This window comes from Denticeps clupeoides, chromosome 6, assembly GCF_900700375.1.
Source record: "Denticeps clupeoides chromosome 6, fDenClu1.1, whole genome shotgun sequence".
NCBI lineage: Eukaryota > Metazoa > Chordata > Actinopteri > Clupeiformes > Denticipitidae > Denticeps > Denticeps clupeoides.
Window position 1 is genome coordinate 277,782 of NC_041712.1, and position 21,279 is coordinate 299,060.

Genomic DNA, 21,279 nt, shown 5'->3' on the forward strand with positions numbered 1-21,279 from the left:
GATAACAGTAACGAAGAGTCAAACAGGGACAGTGTGAATGTTAAGAATCTTATCGCCAGCCAACCTGTGGAATTGCCTTGTGGCGGAAGTAAATGTGGTCAGATGACAGTCACACCCCGGTCTTATTGGTGAAAGTTACGTTTTCAGATGGTAACTACTATGAAGATAATTTAATTCCTGTAGCTCAATATTGTCCGTTTTCCTTTGCACTTGAACGGACGACAATATAAATCGCGATGGAATGAAAACGAGGCGCTCGATCTGCGATTCATGTTGGCACCTAAATTCCCCAATCACTGTATTCATTACAAAAGCCGTGAACGGAACAGCCAATGGTAGCGACAGGAGCGCGTTAGTCCCGCCCAGGACCCCGGAAGTAGTGGTAGGACTCGACCTGCACGGTACAAGTCGTTTTCACGAGTTCCACAGCAGGACGTGTATGTGACATGCGTTTGAGTGACGTTTTCGATCATGGCGGAGCGTGGAGCGCACTTAACGACAGCTTCTAATGACGACAGACCGTCGATATTTGAAGTCCTGGCTCAGGACTCATTAACTAACGTTGTCAGACCTGCCCTGCAGCACGCGGTGAAGGTAAAAGCTGCTCCTGACTTCATCAGAGATTCAGAGATCGGCGGCCTGCGACAGATCCCTCTCATTTCAATTACATGTGTAAATCGTGACTTAATTATGTACGACCAGAAACACCAATACTCAGCTGTTCATAGACCTGGAAATACAAATATTGCAAAAAACAATAATGCACGGAAATGAATAGTAATATTGGGAGTTCTGAGGATGCCTCTCCTGCTCCTTCGTAGGTTCTGGCAGAATCCAACCCGTCCAGGTGTGGGATTCTCTGGAAGAGATTTGATGAAATCTACGTGATCTTGGACGTGCTGCTGCAGCATCATTTTCTGGCGAAGACGAGCGCCTCTTTTTCCGAGAATTTCTACAGCCTGAAGCGCGTGGTGAGCAGAGACCGCGCCCGACCGGCTCACCTGGGCCTCAGGCACAGGCAGCACTGGCGCTCCTTGCTTCTCCTGGTCCTTGTGCCTTTCCTGCGGACCAAACTAGAGAAGCTGTTGGCGCAGCAGAGGGATGAGGAGGACTTCTCCATCCTGCTGCCCCAGTCCGTCTCGCGGAGGCTGTACCGAGCCTTCATGGCCGCTTATCCGTACGTCAGCACGGTGTGGGATGGCTGGGTCTTCTGTCAGCAGCTTCTCTATGTGTTTGGTTACTCTGGGGTCCACTCGCCCTTACTGTGGCTAGCAGGAGTTCGGCTGGCACGGCTCACGGCACATGATGTCCACAACCTGAACCTCAAGCCCACAGGACCCGCGGTTGGGACCAATCAAGGGTAAGGGCTTCAGGTTCGTCTTGTTCTCAGCGATCTATGCCTGGTTTCTGTGTTGAGGGATTGAAACACTCTTTTTCAGGGTTGGCGAGAGGGCGCAGCACCTACTGTCCACGGCTGTCTCTGGTTTGGCCGTCTCCATTTCCACCAGTCTTTCTCTTGGCGTCTTCTTCCTGCAGTTCCTGGAATGGTGGTACTCCTCTGAAAACCAGACCACAATGAAATCACTGACCACTCTGCCCACCCCACCGCCCCCCGTGCACCTCCTGCAGGCGTACAGTAAAATCTGCCCCCTGTGCCGAAAGGTCCGTGCCAACGACACGGCGCTGTCCACGTCCGGCTACGTCTTCTGCTACCGCTGCATATACTCGTATGTTTGGACTAACCAGCGGTGTCCACTCACCGCGTTCCCGTCAGGGCTGCAGCATCTCATCAAGATCTACTCCCCCGAGGGATAGACATCACAAATCCCTCTTCTACCATTTCTGAATATGAATGTTCCCTGTATTAATTACAATCATTTCAACATAAAGTGGACAGTGTCTTGAAGTTTCTGAACTTGAATATGGACGCTGTTATGGACCAGTCGTCGGTCTGATGGGTGTCTGGTGCACAGTGGAAGAATGAAGCACCCACTCTTTCAGCCCGATAATGTGCCCTGTTGCCTCCAAATTCTACAGATCTCAGTCCAGCTTTAGTCTCCTGCTTTAGCACAGCAGTAGATCAGAGGCAATAATAAATATTATTCATATTAATATGCAAAAAGTATTAGCAAATTATTCAACAAAAATGTGCCACATTTAGTAGAGAATGTCCACTATTTCACAGTTTTCAGCTGAATTTCTAACCTTATTTCCACATATTGATGTGAAATGTGTGTGATTGAGAATTGATCAGCAGTACAGGTTGGTGGGATTATGGATGTGGCTGCCTGTGTGTAGTAAAGTGAATCTGCTTCTGAGGACATTTGCATCAGAAGGCAAATGTAAGCGTCTAACCAGAGCACGTTGTACAGACGAACGGGAATGTTTGACCTTAACATTGTCCCGCTGTCCACTTCCCAGCCTCACATTCACCCACCCTGCTTCGCTTCTATACAGTCCGGAACATTCCAGAGAACTTTCAAGGGTTAAAGTAACAATCCTAGAGGACAAGACAGGAAACAAAGAGACTTTGATTAGAACATTTTATTTGAAATGACATACACTATGATGAGATGAGCAAGAGATGAGACCCCGGTCTAAAAATACTCCAACAGAGAACACTTCCCACACGCTCTACCAACAGTGAAATCCTCCAGCAGAAGATTACCTTCAGTCATTCCACGGTCTCCTCCAGGAGGCCACGCCTATTTACACCTGAGATACGTCATTCAGAGGATACGCAGTTGGAGCCCCATCAGGTGCCTTCAGACGGCAAGCCATCTCAGGAAATAAAGGAGAGACCATGCTGCTGCTGCTGATTATGGTTTTATTTCATTTTACAAATCGTCATTTAAAACATTACAAAGTCACTATCAACGTTGCCAGGACAACAGCTTTGTTGGGTTGATTACATGCCACACACACTTGAATAAAACCAGGATTTTAGAATAAGGCAAATGGTTATTGGCTCTAAATAAAAGACAGCTATAATGAGCGTGCGGTATCAAAAAATATTTTATTCACCACTTTGTACAATGTTCAGAAACCAAGACGCTTCCAAACTTCAGCAAAATCCCCACGTCCAGACAGAATGAGCCCAACAGCCCTAATGGTTCTGGGGTTTATCTTGAAAGAGTTAAGTAGCAAAGTAGTTTCAATGCCTACTCACCAAAACACATTTTGAAATGATCGATTATCTTAAGACAGGCAGCTCTTGGGTGGACAGTTATGGAATGTCATTAAAGGGACGCAACATTCGTGGGTCAACCAGGACTTTTGCATCGGCACTGAAATAACTCTTCTGCTGGGACTGGAACACAGAAGCGGTGGACGATCGGACCGGATTCACATTCCCCGGTAAAAGAATGATGCATTCAAGCTGGAATCCAGCTGCTCGTGAAAAGAAGAGCCGAGCGAAGAGCCCCGCACATGAAGAGTACCGCTCGAACCAACGTCACACCGCCTGCAGGCCCCGCTCATGGCCGTCCAACTGAACCTTGATTTTGTGCAGTTCCTCGATTTCCTGGTGATGGCGCTCTGTCTTGTGGCGCACCAGCGAGCGGTAGAAGTGGATTGTGAACACGACGAAGATGAGCCCCACCGGGACCATGATGATGGTGGACGCCAGCGCGGCCTGCCAGCCGCTGTGGCCGGCCGGAGCTGCATGCGGCGCCGCGGTGGTGCAGTTGGCGCGCCGCGAGTCCACGGGAAGGAACTTGATCCAGCAGAGCAGCACCACCTCGGCCAGGAAGAGCAGGATGCCCAGCGCCGTGGAGAAGGCCCACGCCAGCTCGATGTAGTGGTGCATGCGCTCGTGCGGCGACTCGCTGACCGAGTTGAGGTTGTGGATGTTGCTGACCGCCTCCACGTTGGGCAGGATGCAGGTGCTGATCAGCAGGGCGAAGAGGTGCACGGCCACCAGCACCGTGGTGCAGACGCTGAAGGCGATGAGGAGGACGCGAGGGTAGTCGTAGCTCATCTCCAGCTGCACCTCCACCATGGCCACCTGCGGCACCAACACAGCACTAAAGTGAAGTCACATGTGATACACAGCAGCACAGCACACGGTGCACACAGTGAAATTTGTCCTCTGCATTTAACCCATCACCCTGAGTGAGCAGTGGGCAGCCATGACAGGCGCTTTGCTCAGTGGCACCTCAGTGGCACCTTGGCGGATCGGGATTCGAACCGGCAACCTTCTGATTACGGGGCCGCTTCCTTAACCACTAGGCCCCCACTGCGCTTTATACCGTCCAATCACCGGAAAATGTGTGGAAAACGTGCGGACTGACCATGGCGAACCCGGACAGCAGGGCCGACGTGCGGCTGGAGGCTTTGAGCTTGGCCCGGCTCAGGTAGAGCTTCCTCCACGATAGGGCCTGGACCGAGTGGTGGTTGGACGTGACCAGCTCCAGGTAGCTGCGCCGAACCCAGTCCCTGTAGTCCATCCCCCCGCCGTCCTGCAGCCGCTCGGAGCCGGTCGGTGCCGGGGAGCCCATCGGTACGTTCAGCTCACTGCTCATGCCGGCAGGTAGAGACGCACAACCTGCAAAGCACGTCATTACCAGAACAGAACCAGGAGAGGGATGAAGTAAACATGCTTCCACCAGACATCCATCTCAGGCAGAACTCACCTTTAAACCGGACCAGGAGGCTGGTGGGACGCGGGAGCAGCTGCGGAGGAGAAGCCCGGTCCGTCGGTCCTTCCGTCCGTCCGCCTGCCCGCCCGCCGCGCTCAACGACGCAGCCTGCTGTTTCCGCTTTAGACCCCGCCCCTTTCAGAACACGCCCCCCGACCACGTGACGTGCTTTCCCGCCGCCTCTCTCGCTCTCTCACTCTCTCTCTCTGTAAATATGTGTGTGTTTTAATATCTAACTTTTGTCGGTGTTGTTCAGAGAGGATCATCTCTGCAGAACAGAATCTAAAACGGGCGTTTCCGATCCAATCCCCGTCAGCCTTTTTTATTCTGCGTGATGACGATAACAGGATCAAATGTAAAATGTAAAGTATCAAGATCAATATCAAACAGCACACTGCCCCTCCAGACTTCAAATTCACTTCACTAGTGAATCCATCTTATATATGATTATTGCTTTATTAACTGTATTTTGTGACTGACTACAGTGTGCATCTTAATATTCTATCTCATTGACAGTAATCTGAGTAAACTACCGTTTGTGGGGCATGATAGATTCACATGATATTTAAATTACAGAATGTTTTCCCATTCTGATTAAGTGTGAAACACCGTATCAGTACTAAAAAAAAGGTTATTGCCTTCTCAGAAATATTGCATTACAGCAACCATTCCTTTCACAGGCAGAGACCGAGAACATGATGCAAGTTTTTTATACTAGCGAGCTTGGTTACTGTAATGCTGTTACCAAATCACCAAGCAGGAACCTGGTCGTACCCAGAACCTCTTTACTCAGTTAAAAAAAGCTACTCGTTTCCCTTTGCTTTCCCTGTTTTATTTTATTTAAACTGGGCACTCCATCTTCCAATGAGCACGCCCAGATTCATCTTCATCCTTCTAAGCGAAGAGGACGGGCTACAGGACAAAAGGCAAACACCTCGGTGAGAAGCAATAACTGTTATAAATGGTTAGAAAATGAGTTTCAATGTCCCTCAGACTGGGGTTCCATGCAAGATCTGGGACCACAGTCTCAAATAAGTCATCCAGGCCTGACTGAAGACAATCTGCAGAGGAGGCATGGGAGAAGGTCATGTGGTCAGATGAGACTAAAATAGAACATTTTGGTATGAAGGAAGAGCACAATGGGAATTGACAACATGCATTTTCGCTTACATCTCGCAATTTTCTCATTTTTGCTTGTGAGACTTTCAGCTACGCTGCTCATTATTACAGTTTCACTGCTGGCTTTTCAGTCGCTCCACCCTGTTTTACGTTTATGCTGGAGGATGTTGCAGTCAGCAGAACGTTCTCCATGGCATCTCCAGACCCTGTCTTGTCTGTCACATGTACTCTGTGTGACCTGCTTTCACAGCACCGGGCACTAGTGATGAATTTGCCAATCTTAGTGTTCTCTAGCAAATGCCGAATGTGCTCCACAGTGTTGGGCTGTAAGCACAACCCCCCACTAGTGAATGTCGGGCCCTCAAACGGCCCTCATGGAGTCTGTTTCTAACCATTTGAGACACATGCACATTTGTAGCCTGCTGGAGGTCATTTTGCAGGGCTCTGGCAGTGCTCCTCCTGTTCCTTCTTGTACAAAGGCGGAGGTAGCGGTCCTGCTGCTGGGTTGTTGTCCTCCTACATCCTCCTCCACATCTCCTGATGTACTGGCCTGTCTCTTGGTTGCGCCTCCATGCTCTGTACACTACGCTGTCTGATAGAGCAAACCATCTTGCCAGAGCTCGTATTGATGTGCCATCCTGGATGAGCTGCACTACCTGTGGTTTGTAGACTCCATCTCCTGCTACCACCAGAGTGAAAGCACCCCCAGGATTCAAAATGGACCAAAAAAAGCATTTATCAGAGGCCCTTATCCAGAGTGACTTACAATCAGTATTTACAGGGACAGTCCCCCCCCCTGGAGACACTCAGGTTTAAGTGTCTTGCTCAGGGACACAATGGTTGTAAGTGTGGTTTGAACCTGGGTCTTCTGGTTCATAGGCGAGTGTGTTACCCGCTAGGCTACTAACCCCCCAGATGATGTCCTGCTAATTGCCTACAATTTCCATATTCCATTTGCACAATATTCCATTTGCACAGCAGCATGTCAAATTGATTGTCAATCAGTTTTGCTTCCTAAGTGGACAGTTTGATTTCACAGAAGTGTGCATGACTTGGAGTTGCATTGTGTAGATAATTTTTTGATCAGTGTTCCAAGTACTTAACACAGCTTCTGAACACTGAAAGAAACAATGAGAAACAAAAACAGAAAGTTATCAGTATATACCACTACCAAGCTGGTTTGCTTTAAATGTTATCACACTGTGCTTGTATAGTGACAATAAAGGCATCTAATCTGATGGCATGTGGCCACAGACCCACCAGGTGGCGCTATCACCTTGTATTAATACATTAATTCTGTCCCCACACCGTCCCCACACGCTGCTTCCCGGGCGCCTGTCATGGCTGCCCACTGCTCACTAAGGGTGATGGTTAAAAGCAGAGGACACATTTTACTGTATCACTGTGTGCTGTGTTGTGTTTCACAATGACAATCACTTCACCTATAAAAATACATACAAAATATGGGTGGAAGAGTACAACAAGAAGTTAGATGCTGAAAATGACATAATTTACATAATGTCCATAAAGCTCCTAAATCATAAATTATTTGATGTATATAATATGTAATTAGAAGGCTAACCAAATAGAAGAGTTTAACCAATGATATGATTAACAGAACAACAATGTTTTATAAATGTAATTTTTTTTTCATTGATCTTATCCTACTGTGTATAACCCAGCTGATTAGCTTATCTCCAAACTATATGTACTTGCAGGGATGCAAGCATGCACTTTTGTTGGATTTTCAGCAGTTCTAAGGAGTTTAAAGTTTACATCCTGACCTACACATGTAATCGTTATATTGAAATTATCAGACTGATATTATGTAATGCCTGAACTGGCTAATAATGTTATTACATTATGTGTTTTATTGTGAACCTGTGAGCTATGTACCCATAGCCATGCATGGCTAAGTACTCATATTTTCTCATATTTTTCTTCCTGTATAGAAAATTGCCTTTAGGCAGGATATTTTTCCTACACATTATATTTATATACGGTCTACAATAAATAATGTTCCTTTAAGTGAATAAATTAACATTTATAATCATATGCCTGGCCAGTCGACCTCAGAAGTTATTTATGCAACACAAACAGGTCAATAGAGGGCTTCACTAATAACGGCAGATTTCATCGCATTTCCATTCAGTTTCATCATTAATGCATTTCATGATCAAAAATGTATATCACCGAAGAGAGAAAGTTGTAATTATGCATAACATTAGCATAACTGACCAAATGGCTGCATGTAAGAAACACAAAATCAATATGAAGCAGTTGACATCTTACTCCTAATCAGTGAGTCCCATCAGGTCCACTGCTGACAAATCCTGGGTGGTGTTTATGATAGTGAGTTGCCTTTGGCCTGCCACACGGCTCTGGTGAACTTTGGAGCTGAAGTGAGACTTTTGCAATTCTCCAATCGATCATCCACCCCGCCTGCTCGCATCTGGAAGACTATAAGAAGCACAAAGCAGCAGTTATGCATTCAGTCTTCAGTGGAAGGAAGGAAGGAGACTCGCTTCTCTACTGAGGCCCTTGGAGCTTCTTCCTACCCGTCATGGGGAGTACCAAGCTCTGCCTGCTGCTTTTGGTCAGCAGCTATGCCTTAGCACGTGAGTACAGGAAGACGTACTGTTGGTATACAACCTGTGTATTTTCTCTTCTGATTTGGAGGCTCTATATAGTTTTCAGTCTGCCTGTGGAATTGAGTGAAATTAATATTTATTTATGTTTTAGAGGAAGATATTGGGAATGCTGATGAACAGCCTCCATCATGCCTCTGTAAGTTAATCCCTTGTATTTAAAGTGTGTGAAGTGTATGGAGAGTGTGTAGGTAAAGTGTGTGTAGTGTATGGAGAGTGTGTGAAGTGTATGGAAATTGTGTGTACTGTGTATCTAATCAATGTGTTTAAAAAAAAAGGTCAGACGGTGACATAAAAACTGATAAGTTGTTCAAAACACACATCAATTCCACAAACAAGCTGCCCTTTGAACCCTCTGAGTATTCTGACCTGTGATTTATCATAGACAGAGCTGCGTGTGTGTCAAAGTTCAGAAGCGCTTATCTGCGTTATCACTTCAACATGTTCTAATCTCAGACTATGGTCAGACTGCCCTTCGATTGCTCTTAATAGCACTTGGCATTTACAATTTATTATTGTCTCTTCTCAGTGGCAAAACAATTCAAGAACTTCAGGAACTATGTGTACCAGTATGAAGCGGTGACACAGAATGGAGTCCAAGGCGCGTCGGACATCTGGAATGGCCCTAAAGTCAGCTGCGAGGTAAGGCTGTGCCAGGGGAGGTCTTCATTGTCTGTGGACTGCTTCAGGGCTTTTCTGGATCTCAGATGCTTCTTCTGGTTTGTCCCACAGGTTCATATCAGTGTGCCTCAAACGTGCCGCTTTGTCATGCGCACAACTAAATGCACCCTGGAAAGTGTGAAATCCATGGAGGAGAGCATTCCTGTAGAAGACAGTGATGCCTTCCAGGCTGCCATGGAGAAGTGAGTTCATACCTACCCATGTCAATCAGTATGTAATCATAGAATCATTCAAGGTTGTGAGCTTTGTGGTAGTGCCATACAACAACTGTTGAAAACACAACTCTTATGTAATAGGAACATTCTCAAGGTCATAGTTGATGGTGAGAATGAGGTTAAGCTGTATCCTGAGAAGAATGAGCCCACCAACATCCTGAACATCAAGAGGGGCATCATCTCTGCCCTTTTAGTACCCAATCTGGAAGGAAATAACAAGCGTATGGTAAGCGTCGACTGTAACTCTCTACCCTTTGGGGGATGTATTCCTCTTTTTCTGGTGAACTAGACCGGTTGATTGGGCAATACTTGAATCATTTAATGATTGACATTGGATTTTGGAATGATACTGCAATAGCTTGTCATTATCTAAAGTAATAAATACAATAAAGAACACGACACTGGCCGTGACTCAGTATCGCAAGAATGATTTTCTGTGTCTAGGACAGTTATTGATTAAATGTTCCACATTAAAGAGTGTTGGCTGGCTTCAGCAAAAATATAAATGGAGTGAATAAAATCTCTTTTTTTTTTGATACCTTCAGGCCACCATCTACGGTTCCTGTGAGGCTGATTTCAAGGTTAACACAGAAGAAGACATTCCCAGCGATGTGACAATCACAAGGGATCTGGCAGCCTGCAATGACTTTGTACCCCACAAAGGCCAAAACAGTCCCCTCGCCATTTTCACTCGCATGGTAAAGCATTGCACTTTCCACAGTAATATACTACACAACGTTTTTTTAACGTTTAACAGGTTACAGGTTTTTACTATTTAAAAAAGTATTTATTTTTAAAAATACATTCAAGCATGGGTTTCTGGTTTAAAAAATGGCGCTGAACTGGTGATATCGGTGAATTGCTAAATGTTGTGTGTGTGTGCTTTTGTCTCTGCCAACAGCAATACCCCTTGTCCAAACTCATTTCCAGCACTCAGACCTGCAACTATAAGTTTGACAAACAGAAGAAGCACATGACATCTGCTACCTGCGCTGAAAAACACATCCTGCTGCCTTTCTCCCACCAGTGAGTTCCAACTGGGAATATATCATCTAGATCCCAGCCAGCTTTCGTATATATATATATATGTCCTTTTTTTTTAAATTCAGGAATGAGTATGGAATCACTTCACTTGTAAAACAGATCCTAACTTTACAAGAAACAACCAGGATCAATGACAGAATCTTTGATTCTGGTGAGAAGCCTGTTTTTTTCCATTTATGAAGTTCATGTAAATGTGGTGGCTCTGCAGGTCTAGAGTTTGCTCTGGTGTTTTTTTGGCAGATGAGACCAACATGAAGTCATTGTCCATGGAGGCTTCTGAAGACAAGAGCCCATTCCAGTCCAAGGATTCCATGCTGACACACCTCAGAGAGCTCAGCACCCTGCCACAAGCTGATGGCTACCTGAGGGCCAGCATCTTCAACAAAGTGGTGATGGAAATTCGCGGCATGACATTTGAGACCTTGAGCTCAGTCATGGCTGAGATGCAGGAGGTGTCCATGCCGCTGACCTGGCAGGCCCTGGCCCAGTGCGGCACCCCTGAGTGCACCAGCGCCATGCTGAGAAGCCTGAAGAATGTCCTGAATGGAGCTCCAGAGTTTGACGTTCTTGTCTATGCTTTTGGAACTATACAAAAGCCATCTCCCCAACTTGTTCTGGACATGCTTGACATGGCACAGCAGAAACAGAGCAGACCAATCATGTTTGCTCTGAGCAATGTTGTGAGAAAGTAAGTGAGCAGAAACTGAATTTAATGCTTTGATTTCTATGATTACAACACTGTGCTTGGTGATGACAATATTAATGCATTAAAATGATACTGTATTACTAGGTTTTATGAAGATGAGAGGAAGGTCACTCCTGAAATCATTGCAGTTTATGACTTCATGGCTTCCATCATTGGTTCTGATTGTGCTGGGGATAAGGATCTCATATACCTGACCCTGAGGGTATATATTCATTCTTTAATCAGAGCTGATAATTAACCATGGGGTGTCAGTGAATGTTCAATTTTCATAATGAAACCCTCAATTCTGACTTCAGGTCATTGCAAACATGGGAGAAGCTATGGAAGCAGCAGAACCTGCTTTAAAGACCACTATGCTGAAGTGCATGAGACAACCTACAACCACCTTGTCTGTCCAGATGGCAGCCATTCAAGCCTTCAGGCGAATGTCTGTGACCGATGAGGTAAGCAGGATCACCAAAGGATTCAAATGGTGCTGCACCGTCCTCCTTTCTCATGACCTGTCTGTTTTTAAAGGTTCGCTCCAATCTTCAGAGGGTTGCCCAGTACAGTAAGGGAGCTGTTCAGAAACGACTGGCTGCTTACCTCATTGTAATGAGGAACCCTCACGCAAGTGACATGGAGATGCTGAAGAAGCTTCTCACTCAGGAGCAGAATGTGCAGGTCAAGAACTTTGTGGCCTCCCATGTCTACAACATAATCCATTCCAAGGACAGTGAGACCCAAAAGTATGTCTGCCTCTCTTCATATTTCTCTCTAAAACATTTTCCATGCCTGAATTTATGATTAAACCTGCATCTTAATGAAATCAACATATGAACGGTCCATCTTCATGTCAAATTGTAGAGTGGGCAAGATGATCGCAGAGGCCCTCCAAATCAATGAGGTTACAACTCAGAATGACCAGACCAGTCTCTCCCGCCACTACATGATGGAGGCTTCCCTTCCCCAGAGTGGCATGCAGACCAGCATGGAGGGTAACATCATCTTTGATCCAAGCAGCCTTCTCCCAAGAGAGATCATGCTGCAGGCGACCCTGGAGGCCTTTGGACACAACCTTGACATCTGGGAGGTATGAATGATGATAATGGGCATTTTTATGATGTATTATGATTTTAATTCTGGCATAAGAAGTTGATATAGTTTGATTTGGTTTGATTGAGTCCTGTCAACATGGCCTTCTGTTCCCACCTTTAGGTTGGCATGGAAGGAAAAGGATTTGAACCATCTATTGACGCCCTGTTTGGAAAGAACGGGTTCTTCCCTGATACAGTCTCAAAGGCCATGTACTGGGTGGAGGGTCGAGTGCCAGACAAAGTCACAGAGGTTCTGCAGAAATGGATGAAGCCTTTGAAAAGTGACAGGAAAGAGGTTTGTTCTCACAATCCTTTCTACAGTTGCTCAGTGCTGTCACGTCAACTTCTTGTTTACTGTTTGTTTCTAATTCTTACCAAAGGTTTCTGAAAACCTGATAAAGGAAGTCATTAGCAATGTCAACAAGCTTTTCAAGACGTTGGGGTCCCAAGATGCTCCAGAGGCCATGGCATATCTTCGAATCATGGGATCTGAACTTGGATACATCAAAAGCAATGACATGAATTACATTATTGAGAGAGCATCAGTGTACAGCCAACTCCTAGCACAACTACCAATAAAGGTATTTCTGAATGCTTGAAGGTCATTTGCATATCATAATAGAGTCCATTGGTCACCGTCCTAAATAGATTGTGAGATTCCATGGACTTGTCAGTTTAATATCTCAGCATAAAACTTTATCTGTTGATAAGTTCCCTGATAAAGTGCAACAAAGTGAAAACTGGAACGACTAATGTATCTACCTAATTAATAATAATGTCATTTTCAAAACCTCTTGACTCCAGCTGATGAAAGACCTGACATCTAGCATGGATAATGCAATATTCGCACATTACGTCTTTATGGAAAATGAGTTTTTCCTGCCAACTGCTTCTGGATTCCCTCTGAAGTTTGGTTTGTCTGGCACATTTGTACCTGGTGCCAAAGGTGGACTTAACATCTCACCGAACATGGTAAATTAACCTGCATTTATCCAACATTTCACATGATCAGTTGAATGTTTTTTAGATTCAATATATCATTTTTTTCTCCTTATTAAATCTTTCAGCAGGAATTCTCTTTTATGCCTTCCGTGGGAGTTGAATTTGTGACAAAGATGGGAGTTCATATCCCCAAATTCCTTGCCTCTGCTGTTGAGATGCACACACTGATGTACCACGAAAGTGCCTTCAATGCCAAAGTCACTATGGGCAAAAAACAGATCAAGCTGTCTTTCCCTGCCCCTCAGAGCAGCACTCAGCTCTTCAGGATCAGGTAAAGCTGAACTGTTTCACATTTTGTAATATGACAGTGGAATTTTACATATACATGCAGCACCAACATGTTGTTCTTTTCCCTAAACCAGAAATAGCCTTTTATCTGTGACTTCAAATGAAGTTCCACTTATCACCACCCTGCCTGTAAGGACTGAGGACTGCAATCCTCTCTTCTCTGGCATGGAGTTCTGCATGATGAAAAGTGTTTCTACTGTTGGATCCACCCAGCACAAACCCTTCTTTCCCCTCAGTGGAGACCATGAGTATGAGCTAAATATTGCATAATTATTACTGCAGCATAAATTCTAAAGTTTGAAACAGAAGGTTAAATTTAATGTGCCTGTTGTTACAGGTTTGCTGCTTTCATTAAACCTACTGGTGACATCAGCGAGTATTCTGCCACCTTTGCATATGATCAAATCTCCGAGGGCAAAGAGGGTCGTCAGAAAGCTGATGTTCTTTCAATGACTCTAAAAGCTGAAGGTATGAAATATTTTAATGTGTTCTCATTTGCTCATGTCCTCCTAAACATAAAAATAAAAAACATGTTTTTTTTGTTTGTCCACTGCAGGTCCAAAGCCAACTGAGGCCATTGCAACAATTAAATATAATAGGAACAGGAATCTCATCACAACAAGTGTGCAGATTCCTGACTATGATGTGGAAGCTGGAATCAGGGTTGGATTCAGTGACAGCATTTCAAAGGGGAAGAAGATCAGCATTGACATCATGAACCACAACATTGCCAAGATGTCTCTCATTGGCCGTGCAAAGTAAGTAGTCTTAAAACCGCTCTACAGTTAGTATTTAAATCATTGAATTTCTTGCCCATTAATAAGGCATAATGTTTATTCTTCCTCTTACGACAGAATGGAAGCCATGAAGGAGAGTCTGTTGCAGGTTCAACTGCTTGTTCCTTCACTGAAAACTGATGCAAGCATGACTGCCACACTGAATAAGAATGACAAACTTACCTTGGAGATTGAGAGTGACATCAAGCTCCCAGAGACTAACTCCAACCAAAAAGTCATCTTGAAATACGGTGAAAAATGAGAACATTACGTATATTGTTGTGGCCCTCAAGTAATACTTACTAATGCAGGTGAGCTTCATTTATAGGTGAAGAAGACATGGAAGTAGTGTTCAAGTCTGACATGGATTCTGAAATCCATAAGTACCTGCCAACATTGGAATCTTTCCAAAGCTTTCTGCAACAGCTCACCAATGAGTTTTTGGACCAGAAAGTAGTGAAGACTGACATGAAACTGCGGCACATTTACTTCAAAGCGATTGAGGTATAGGGTGGATATCACTTTTATGAGGTTATTAAACGTATCTAAAAACAGATAAATGTAGATCTTTGTTATGTCTGACAGGCCAGCCAGATTTGGATGGATAAGATCTCTGACAGTGTTCCACTTGTTGCAAAGTTGAGGGATAACATGCCAGAGCTTGTTGTTCCATCTATGCCAGAGAAAGTATACATGAAATTGTAAGCTATACTATAGTTCATCAACTATTTTCCTATTTAAACATATTTTTATATACATAAAAAAGACTGAATTTAATTTATTTTACAGGGAGAGTGCGTTCAAATACCAGTTCAGTAAGGACTCCATCATCATCACCATTCCTCTTCCATTGGGTGGAAAATCATCGGAGGACATCAGAATCCCCCCCATGATTTCCATTCCAGATATACACGTGAGCCAGATTGGTTTGAAGATTCCATCCCACCAATATAGACTGCCGGTCTTTTCTGTTCCAAGTGAATATGACCTGAAATTGCCGCTCCTCGGAATGCTGGAAATTTTGACCAAGGTCCATAGCAACATCTACAACTGGGAGGTCACCATCTCAGCAGGCAACAGCACTGTTGATGACCCAAGATACGTTGCCAAGTACACCATAGCAGCTAATAGTCCACTGCAGATTTTATCCTACACAGCTGAAGGTATCTATTTTTTTGTGAAGAACATTTGTGTGATCTGTGTGCTGTGATTAAATGACTTAATGCAATATCTTCTGTGAATGCAGGAAATGCTCAAATCACAGAGGAACCTGAGGCAACCATCAAGACCACAGCTAATTTCTCCCTGAAGCACAAACTCCTTGACACTAACTTCAACATTGTGGAAACAGCGATCATTACAGACACAGTGAAGGCAACAGGCCAATACGAAGTTGCTGCCTACAGCCCACTTGGTATGCAGATGTCACTGAAGTACACATCCCAGGCATTAATCTCCTCTGAAATCACTGGAGATGGCATCATGGACGGATCACTGACAACTGGTTTCCTGTCAGGAACTACCGGCCTCACTCATTCCTTCAGCATCCAGCCTAAAGCCAGAGAGGCTAGAGCAGATTCAAACTTCAGGGTGACCTTACCCCTTCTTCAGCTACACAATAAGATCAAGGCAATTGCTACAGGCAGTGGTTTGTCCTTCGAATCATCTACCAATACCAACCAGTTTCACACCACAAAGCTTAACATTGAATACAAGGAACATCAGTTTACTGTGAGGTCCGATTCCTTCATCAAGGCTGATCAGAGAACGCTTCGCAATCAGATTGATGTCTCAGCCAGCCTGGAGAAAGCCAGCATTAGAGCTGAATTTCAGTTTGACGAAAAGGCAAGCCATGTGTTGTCTGTCATTGCTGCGTCTCTGGATGACCTTGGTCTTGAAGTTAATACAGACTTTTCTGCCAATTACAATGCTCACAGAGGCTCCCACAAAGGCTCAGTGACCTTTAAGAAAGACAGTCTTGCTACCAGCTGCACCACTAATCTGTTGATAAGTTCCCTGAAGTTTGAAAATGATTTCCACAGCAGTGTTGATGCAGCAGGAGCTGCCATGTCAGTCATTGCCAAGGGAACCATCCAGGAGAAAAGTGGTGACCTGAAGATTGACGGAAAGTTTGCCCTCTCAGAGGTTTACCTCAACAGTGTCTACAAAGGTGATTTCTTCAATGTCAACTCTGAGGCCAGAATGAGAATGAAGGTGAATGAAGATGGCCTGGACTGGTCTGACAAACTGGCTGCGTCCTATCTGGGGATGCAAACGGACACTACTCACAGTCTGAAACTTAATTTTGTATCTCTCAAATTCGAGTCTGCATCTGACAGTTTTATTAATGACATCAATTCATATAACCATAAAATAAGCCTTGACCTGCAGCCCTTTATTGTGTCTCTGGAAGCAAACAATGATCTGAAAATCCTGGGTGCAAACTTTGTCAGTAATGGCCAGTTCAAGACAGAGCACTTCAAGGTGAAAGCCACAGGGATTAGTGAGAGGAGCCTATGCTAATGAAGAAATGAGGCACACATTTGAAGCAACCTATGCTGATCTAGCAGCTACTGTAAAGTGCAGCACTACTGGATATCTACTGGGCTTAAAGGCAAACCACAACTCTGATCTGGAAATTGCTGGACTCTCCTTAAAATTCAATGGAGATGCTCATTTTGATTCCCCATCCTTGCGTTTCACTGGCAATCTTCACACCACTGCTGAGCCTTTCAGGCTTAGTATTGACGCTCTTTTGAACTCCGATGGTGAATTGAACCTATATGGGAAGCAGAGTGGTCAGCTAATCAGCAAAATCCTTTTAAAAGCTGAGAATCTGGCCTTCTCACACTCACATGAATGGCGGGCCTCTACTAGCCACAAGATGAACAATGATATTTCCATTGAGACCAGTTTCCAAAACAAGATTGATTGTCTTCTGACTCCCCAAGAACAAAGCACCACTGTCAGTATGGAATCTAAACTGAATAATCACATCCTTCAAAAAGGACTCGAAGCCTACAACACTCATGAGAAAATTGGCATGGAGATGACGTGCACACTATTTACCAATGTCCTGAACCAAGGTCAGGACAACCGTGAATTTGCTGTCTCTGGTTTCCTGAGGTATGACAAGAATAAGGACAGTCACAACATCCTTTTGCCATTCGTTGATAATCTGCCTGCAATGACAGAAGAACTCAAAGTTTCCTTGATGAGTCTACAGGACAAGACCAACAAAATGGTGAGCGATTTCAGAGCGAAATATAAAATCAAAGAAATAGTAGAAGAGAAAGCACATGAAATGAAAAATATACTCGAAAGCTTTGACGTGAACATGTTTGTTCAGGATTGGAAGACGTTTATTAACTCCATTAACTTTGAATATGTAGATCAGCTGATTGCTGCAATTCCCCGAGATAAAATCACAAATACCCTGAAAACAATCCGGGACATGATTATTAATTGGGCTAAGAGGAATAATATTTTCAACAGAATCAGTGAATTCTACACCAAGGTTGAAGAGATTGTGGGTCAGTATGAGATTGAAAAGATTGTTGAAGAGACCATGGATGGTGCTGTAGCACTCATGAAGAAGTACAAGCTCAGAGAAAGAGTGCAGTCAGTAGTTTACACTGTGAAATCCTTTGATGTCAAACTACTCTTTGACAAATTTATTGAATGTGGAAATGCGCACCTTCAGCACCTTAAAGCATTTAATTTGAAAGAAATAATTGATGACCTGTCACTCTATGTGGACCAAATTCTTCAAAAGGTCACATCAGTTGATTACGAGGCACTTGCAGCAGATGTGAAGCAGACAGTGATTGAATACAGCAAACTACCTTGTTTTGGAAAACTTCATGGAGAGTTTAAGGTTGGTTGCCAAGATAATAACTTCAGAACATCAGCTTACCTACAAAACAACTCAAGCAACACTTATACAGAGTTCCTGGCTAATCTGAAGTCTCAGGTCGAATCAACATCTGATCTGATATCCTACATGCTGGATTCTACCATTCAGCTTGATGTCATGGAAATCAGTAGGCCTTCCTTCAAAGAAACTCTCAAATTCAACCACATGGCCTTCAGTCTGGACCACGAGGGATTAGTGAGCATCCATCCTGCTCAGGCCTCTTCAAAGACGACTGCAAGGGCCAACACTGAATCGTATACAGGTGAGCTTGTCAATAATGTAATACTCTCAGTTGGAGGTGAAATCGCTGGTACTCTGGAAACATCCTACAACCACAGAGTAAATATGCCACTGACCCGCATCTTCAGCGAGACAACAATGACCCAGCATGCCGCTGCTAAGTTTCAAGATGGCACTATCACAATGACGCTGGCAAATGAAGGTACAGGAAAGTGCTCAATTCGGGATTTTACAGACGAAGGCTCCCACAAAAGTGACTTGACGATTGTACTGAATGTTAACAAAGCTAAAGTGGACTTCAGTGGCTTGACTAACAGTGGCCTTCTAAAAATGAAAAACAACATGATGGCCGAGGCTGGGCTCCTCTCTCACATCAGTATTGAGGGCAGTTCTGAGATCGAAATGCCTTTCATCAAGCACAGTGTCATGATGGTAAAAGGAGAGGCAAACATTGAAGATCCGAAAATGAAACTCTCTGTTTCCCATGAAAGCGAGTTTGTGGGGAGGGTTGAAGGACTTCTTTCCAACTCTGTTGAATATGTGCTAATGCCTTTTGAGATCCAGCTTGACTGCAAGAACAGGGGAAACACAAAGTTTGTCTTCCCGTTTAGATTGTCTGGCAAAGCTGAGCTTCAGAATGACTTAACACTTGTGCTCAACCCTGCTGTCCAACAAGCCAGCTGGGCAGGCTATGCTCGCTTCAACCAGTACAAGTATTCTCACAATTTCAACATGGACAACCGTCAGACGGACATTCAAGTCATCGCTTCAATCCGAGGTGAGGCTAACCTGGATTTCTTGACCGTCCCCATCGACATACCTGAAGTGAGTGTGCCCTTAATTGGTGTTACAATGCCAAATGTGAAGGGCATCTCTCTATGGGACAATGCTGGTCTGAGCAAAATCTTGATTACACCCCAGCAAACATTTAATCTTGAATCCAGGCTGACATATTTGAAGAACCCGGATATGTTTAAAATCAACATGAATATTAACAGAAACTACATACTTGTGAGAGACAAAGTTATTCAAATTCTCACCACTTCTTATAGTCAAGCCAAGGAACAATATGACAAGCTGAATATGGAAATGCCTAAAGCACTTTCTCTCCCTGCATACAATATTCCAATCATCAACGTTGACACCTCCTCTTTCACAATTCCAATGCCTGAGCTCCCCCATATCAGTATGCCAGCTCAGCGTGTGCCAGACCTATTGCGCACATTGACCCCGGCAAAAATGAATGGCCCAATGCCCCACATCTTCATTCCAAAACTGGGGGACCTGTTGTATGCATTTTCTCTGAAGACGGCCATGGTCACCCTCAGTGCAAGCAGTGACATTCACAACAAGGAAAACACCGTGGTGCGATTTAACAGCACATCCATGTCGGAGTTCCCCATTCTTAACACAAAATCTGAAGGCACTTTTACCCTGAACCATGCCAATGGTTTGGACCTGAGTACAACATTGTCCATACAACATGCTTTCTTTGAGGGCAGCCACACTGGCACGGTCATCCTTAACAGGAGGGTCAGAGAAGTAAGCAGTGAAAATGATGCCAAGTTTAAGCTTCCATCCCAGACCATTGGTGTCCACCAGGAGATCGCTGCAAATTCTGAGAATGGCCTGACTGTTTCTGTGGGCTCTCCAAATGCTGGTATCCTTGGAGTTCGGATGCAGACCAACAGGCTCTCACATCTGAGAGGAACGCTCTACAGCCGTTACCCAGTAAGTCCCCTTTTGTTCATTCATGTCACCTTTCCTTGAATTACATTTACAGTCAAAATTTTACTAATGTCCGTATTTTCTTCTGCAGTCTGATCCCCACAGTGATGTGAACATCTTGGGCTTTGAAATGGATGCCAGCAATTCCGACAAGCTAAACATTCAGGCCACCTGGAACATGGAAGTTCCATATGAAGTGCTTCATGTTATTAAGGAGAAAGTTCCAGTCATCACAGCCTCAATGAACAATAAGAACATGAAAAAGCTAATCGCCACATCAGGCAAAAAAATGAACCAGGTCTATGATTCTCTAATAATAAGCATTGACTATATAATGAAACAAGGGAAGGTCATTTGTAAAAGAGCATCTGAAAACCTTGCAGCTGTTGACCTTAATGGTCTCAGCAACAAAATCTCAGACAGTGCCATTTTAGTTCTTAAGAGATATCAGGAGATGACTGAATCGTTGTTAAATGCAGCAGTGACGTTCCTGAGAGAGACCCAGTACCAACTACCTGGCTTTTCAAAAAAGCTCTCTGGGCTTGAGATCTATCAGAAATTCAGCAACTATTTAGCAAACATAGTTCAGGAGGTTTCAGAGACCCTGTCCTCTTACATTGAGTCTGTAGTGAAGGAAATTAGAAGCACGGAGTTCACAAAACTTCTGGCCACTTTGAAATCTCAGGATCTGGACAAAGTGTACACTTGGGTGAGAAGTGTCTACACAGATGCACTTAACTGCGATGTTGTACACAAAATGGTAGAAAAGGCAAAGGAAGTCATGAGAGTGGTTCAGGAATACCAGAGCCAGGTCAGATCTAAAGTCGGCGACATTTTTGCTGATGTGACCGTTGAGAATTTGACTGCAGACATCCAGTCCCTAATTAATTCACTCATTCAGCATCTACATGCCCTGCAAAAAAGTGCTGTTGACTACCTCAAAGACTTTTCAAAGAATGCCACGCCTTATTTCAAAGTAAGTGATGATAAGTTAGACATCAATATCCCTCTTCCTTTTCACTTGGCATAAATTTAGTGCACCAAAAAAAACAAATAAGCTCGCAATGACAGTTTGTCAGTATGAACATCATATATGAACAACATATGTGAATATTAAATGTAAAAGTATTATGCACGCAGAAGAAGTGGTTTGTGTTTCATCTTTGTTTCAGTTTTTTTGTATGTGGTTCAATTTAGCAT

At 44.2% G+C, this 21,279-nt stretch overlaps 3 protein-coding genes across 4 annotated transcripts; 2 read left to right on the forward strand and 1 right to left on the reverse strand.

Annotated features, from left to right (window-relative positions):
• The first annotated feature begins 369 nt into the window (after positions 1 to 369).
• pex12 (peroxisomal biogenesis factor 12) lies at positions 370 to 2,121 on the forward strand. Its single transcript, XM_028983656.1, has 3 exons — positions 370 to 594; positions 822 to 1,360; positions 1,440 to 2,121. Exons 1-3 carry the CDS (start codon positions 472 to 474, stop codon positions 1,813 to 1,815), a joined length of 1,038 nt encoding a protein of 345 aa, XP_028839489.1. The 5' UTR covers positions 370 to 471; the 3' UTR covers positions 1,816 to 2,121.
• An 876-nt stretch (positions 2,122 to 2,997) lies between these two features.
• orai2 (ORAI calcium release-activated calcium modulator 2) lies at positions 2,998 to 4,764 on the reverse strand. Of its 2 annotated transcripts, XM_028983658.1 has the most exons (3): positions 4,635 to 4,764; positions 4,293 to 4,546; positions 2,998 to 4,006 (listed from the first exon to the last, which is right to left on the reverse strand). In XM_028983658.1, the coding sequence occupies exons 2-3, from the start codon at positions 4,521 to 4,523 to the stop codon at positions 3,455 to 3,457; spliced, it is 783 nt and encodes a 260-aa protein (XP_028839491.1). In that variant the 5' UTR covers positions 4,524 to 4,546; positions 4,635 to 4,764; the 3' UTR covers positions 2,998 to 3,454. The 2 variants fall into 2 exon arrangements, with proteins under 2 accessions (XP_028839491.1, XP_028839490.1); XM_028983657.1 differs by having other exon boundaries at positions 4,293 to 4,732.
• Positions 4,765 to 8,322: 3,558 nt separating this feature from the next.
• LOC114792103 (apolipoprotein B-100-like) lies at positions 8,323 to 21,109 on the forward strand. Its single transcript, XM_028982981.1, has 26 exons — positions 8,323 to 8,377; positions 8,937 to 9,049; positions 9,140 to 9,270; positions 9,385 to 9,529; positions 9,849 to 10,001; positions 10,205 to 10,329; positions 10,413 to 10,498; positions 10,588 to 11,035; positions 11,138 to 11,255; positions 11,350 to 11,496; positions 11,570 to 11,781; positions 11,900 to 12,125; positions 12,251 to 12,424; positions 12,510 to 12,710; positions 12,934 to 13,101; positions 13,197 to 13,402; positions 13,494 to 13,667; positions 13,757 to 13,887; positions 13,976 to 14,177; positions 14,274 to 14,446; positions 14,524 to 14,699; positions 14,781 to 14,896; positions 14,985 to 15,358; positions 15,442 to 16,502; positions 16,693 to 20,082; positions 20,171 to 21,109. The coding sequence occupies exons 1-26, from the start codon at positions 8,323 to 8,325 to the stop codon at positions 21,107 to 21,109; spliced, it is 9,444 nt and encodes a 3,147-aa protein (XP_028838814.1).
• The last annotated feature ends 170 nt before the right edge of the window (positions 21,110 to 21,279 follow it).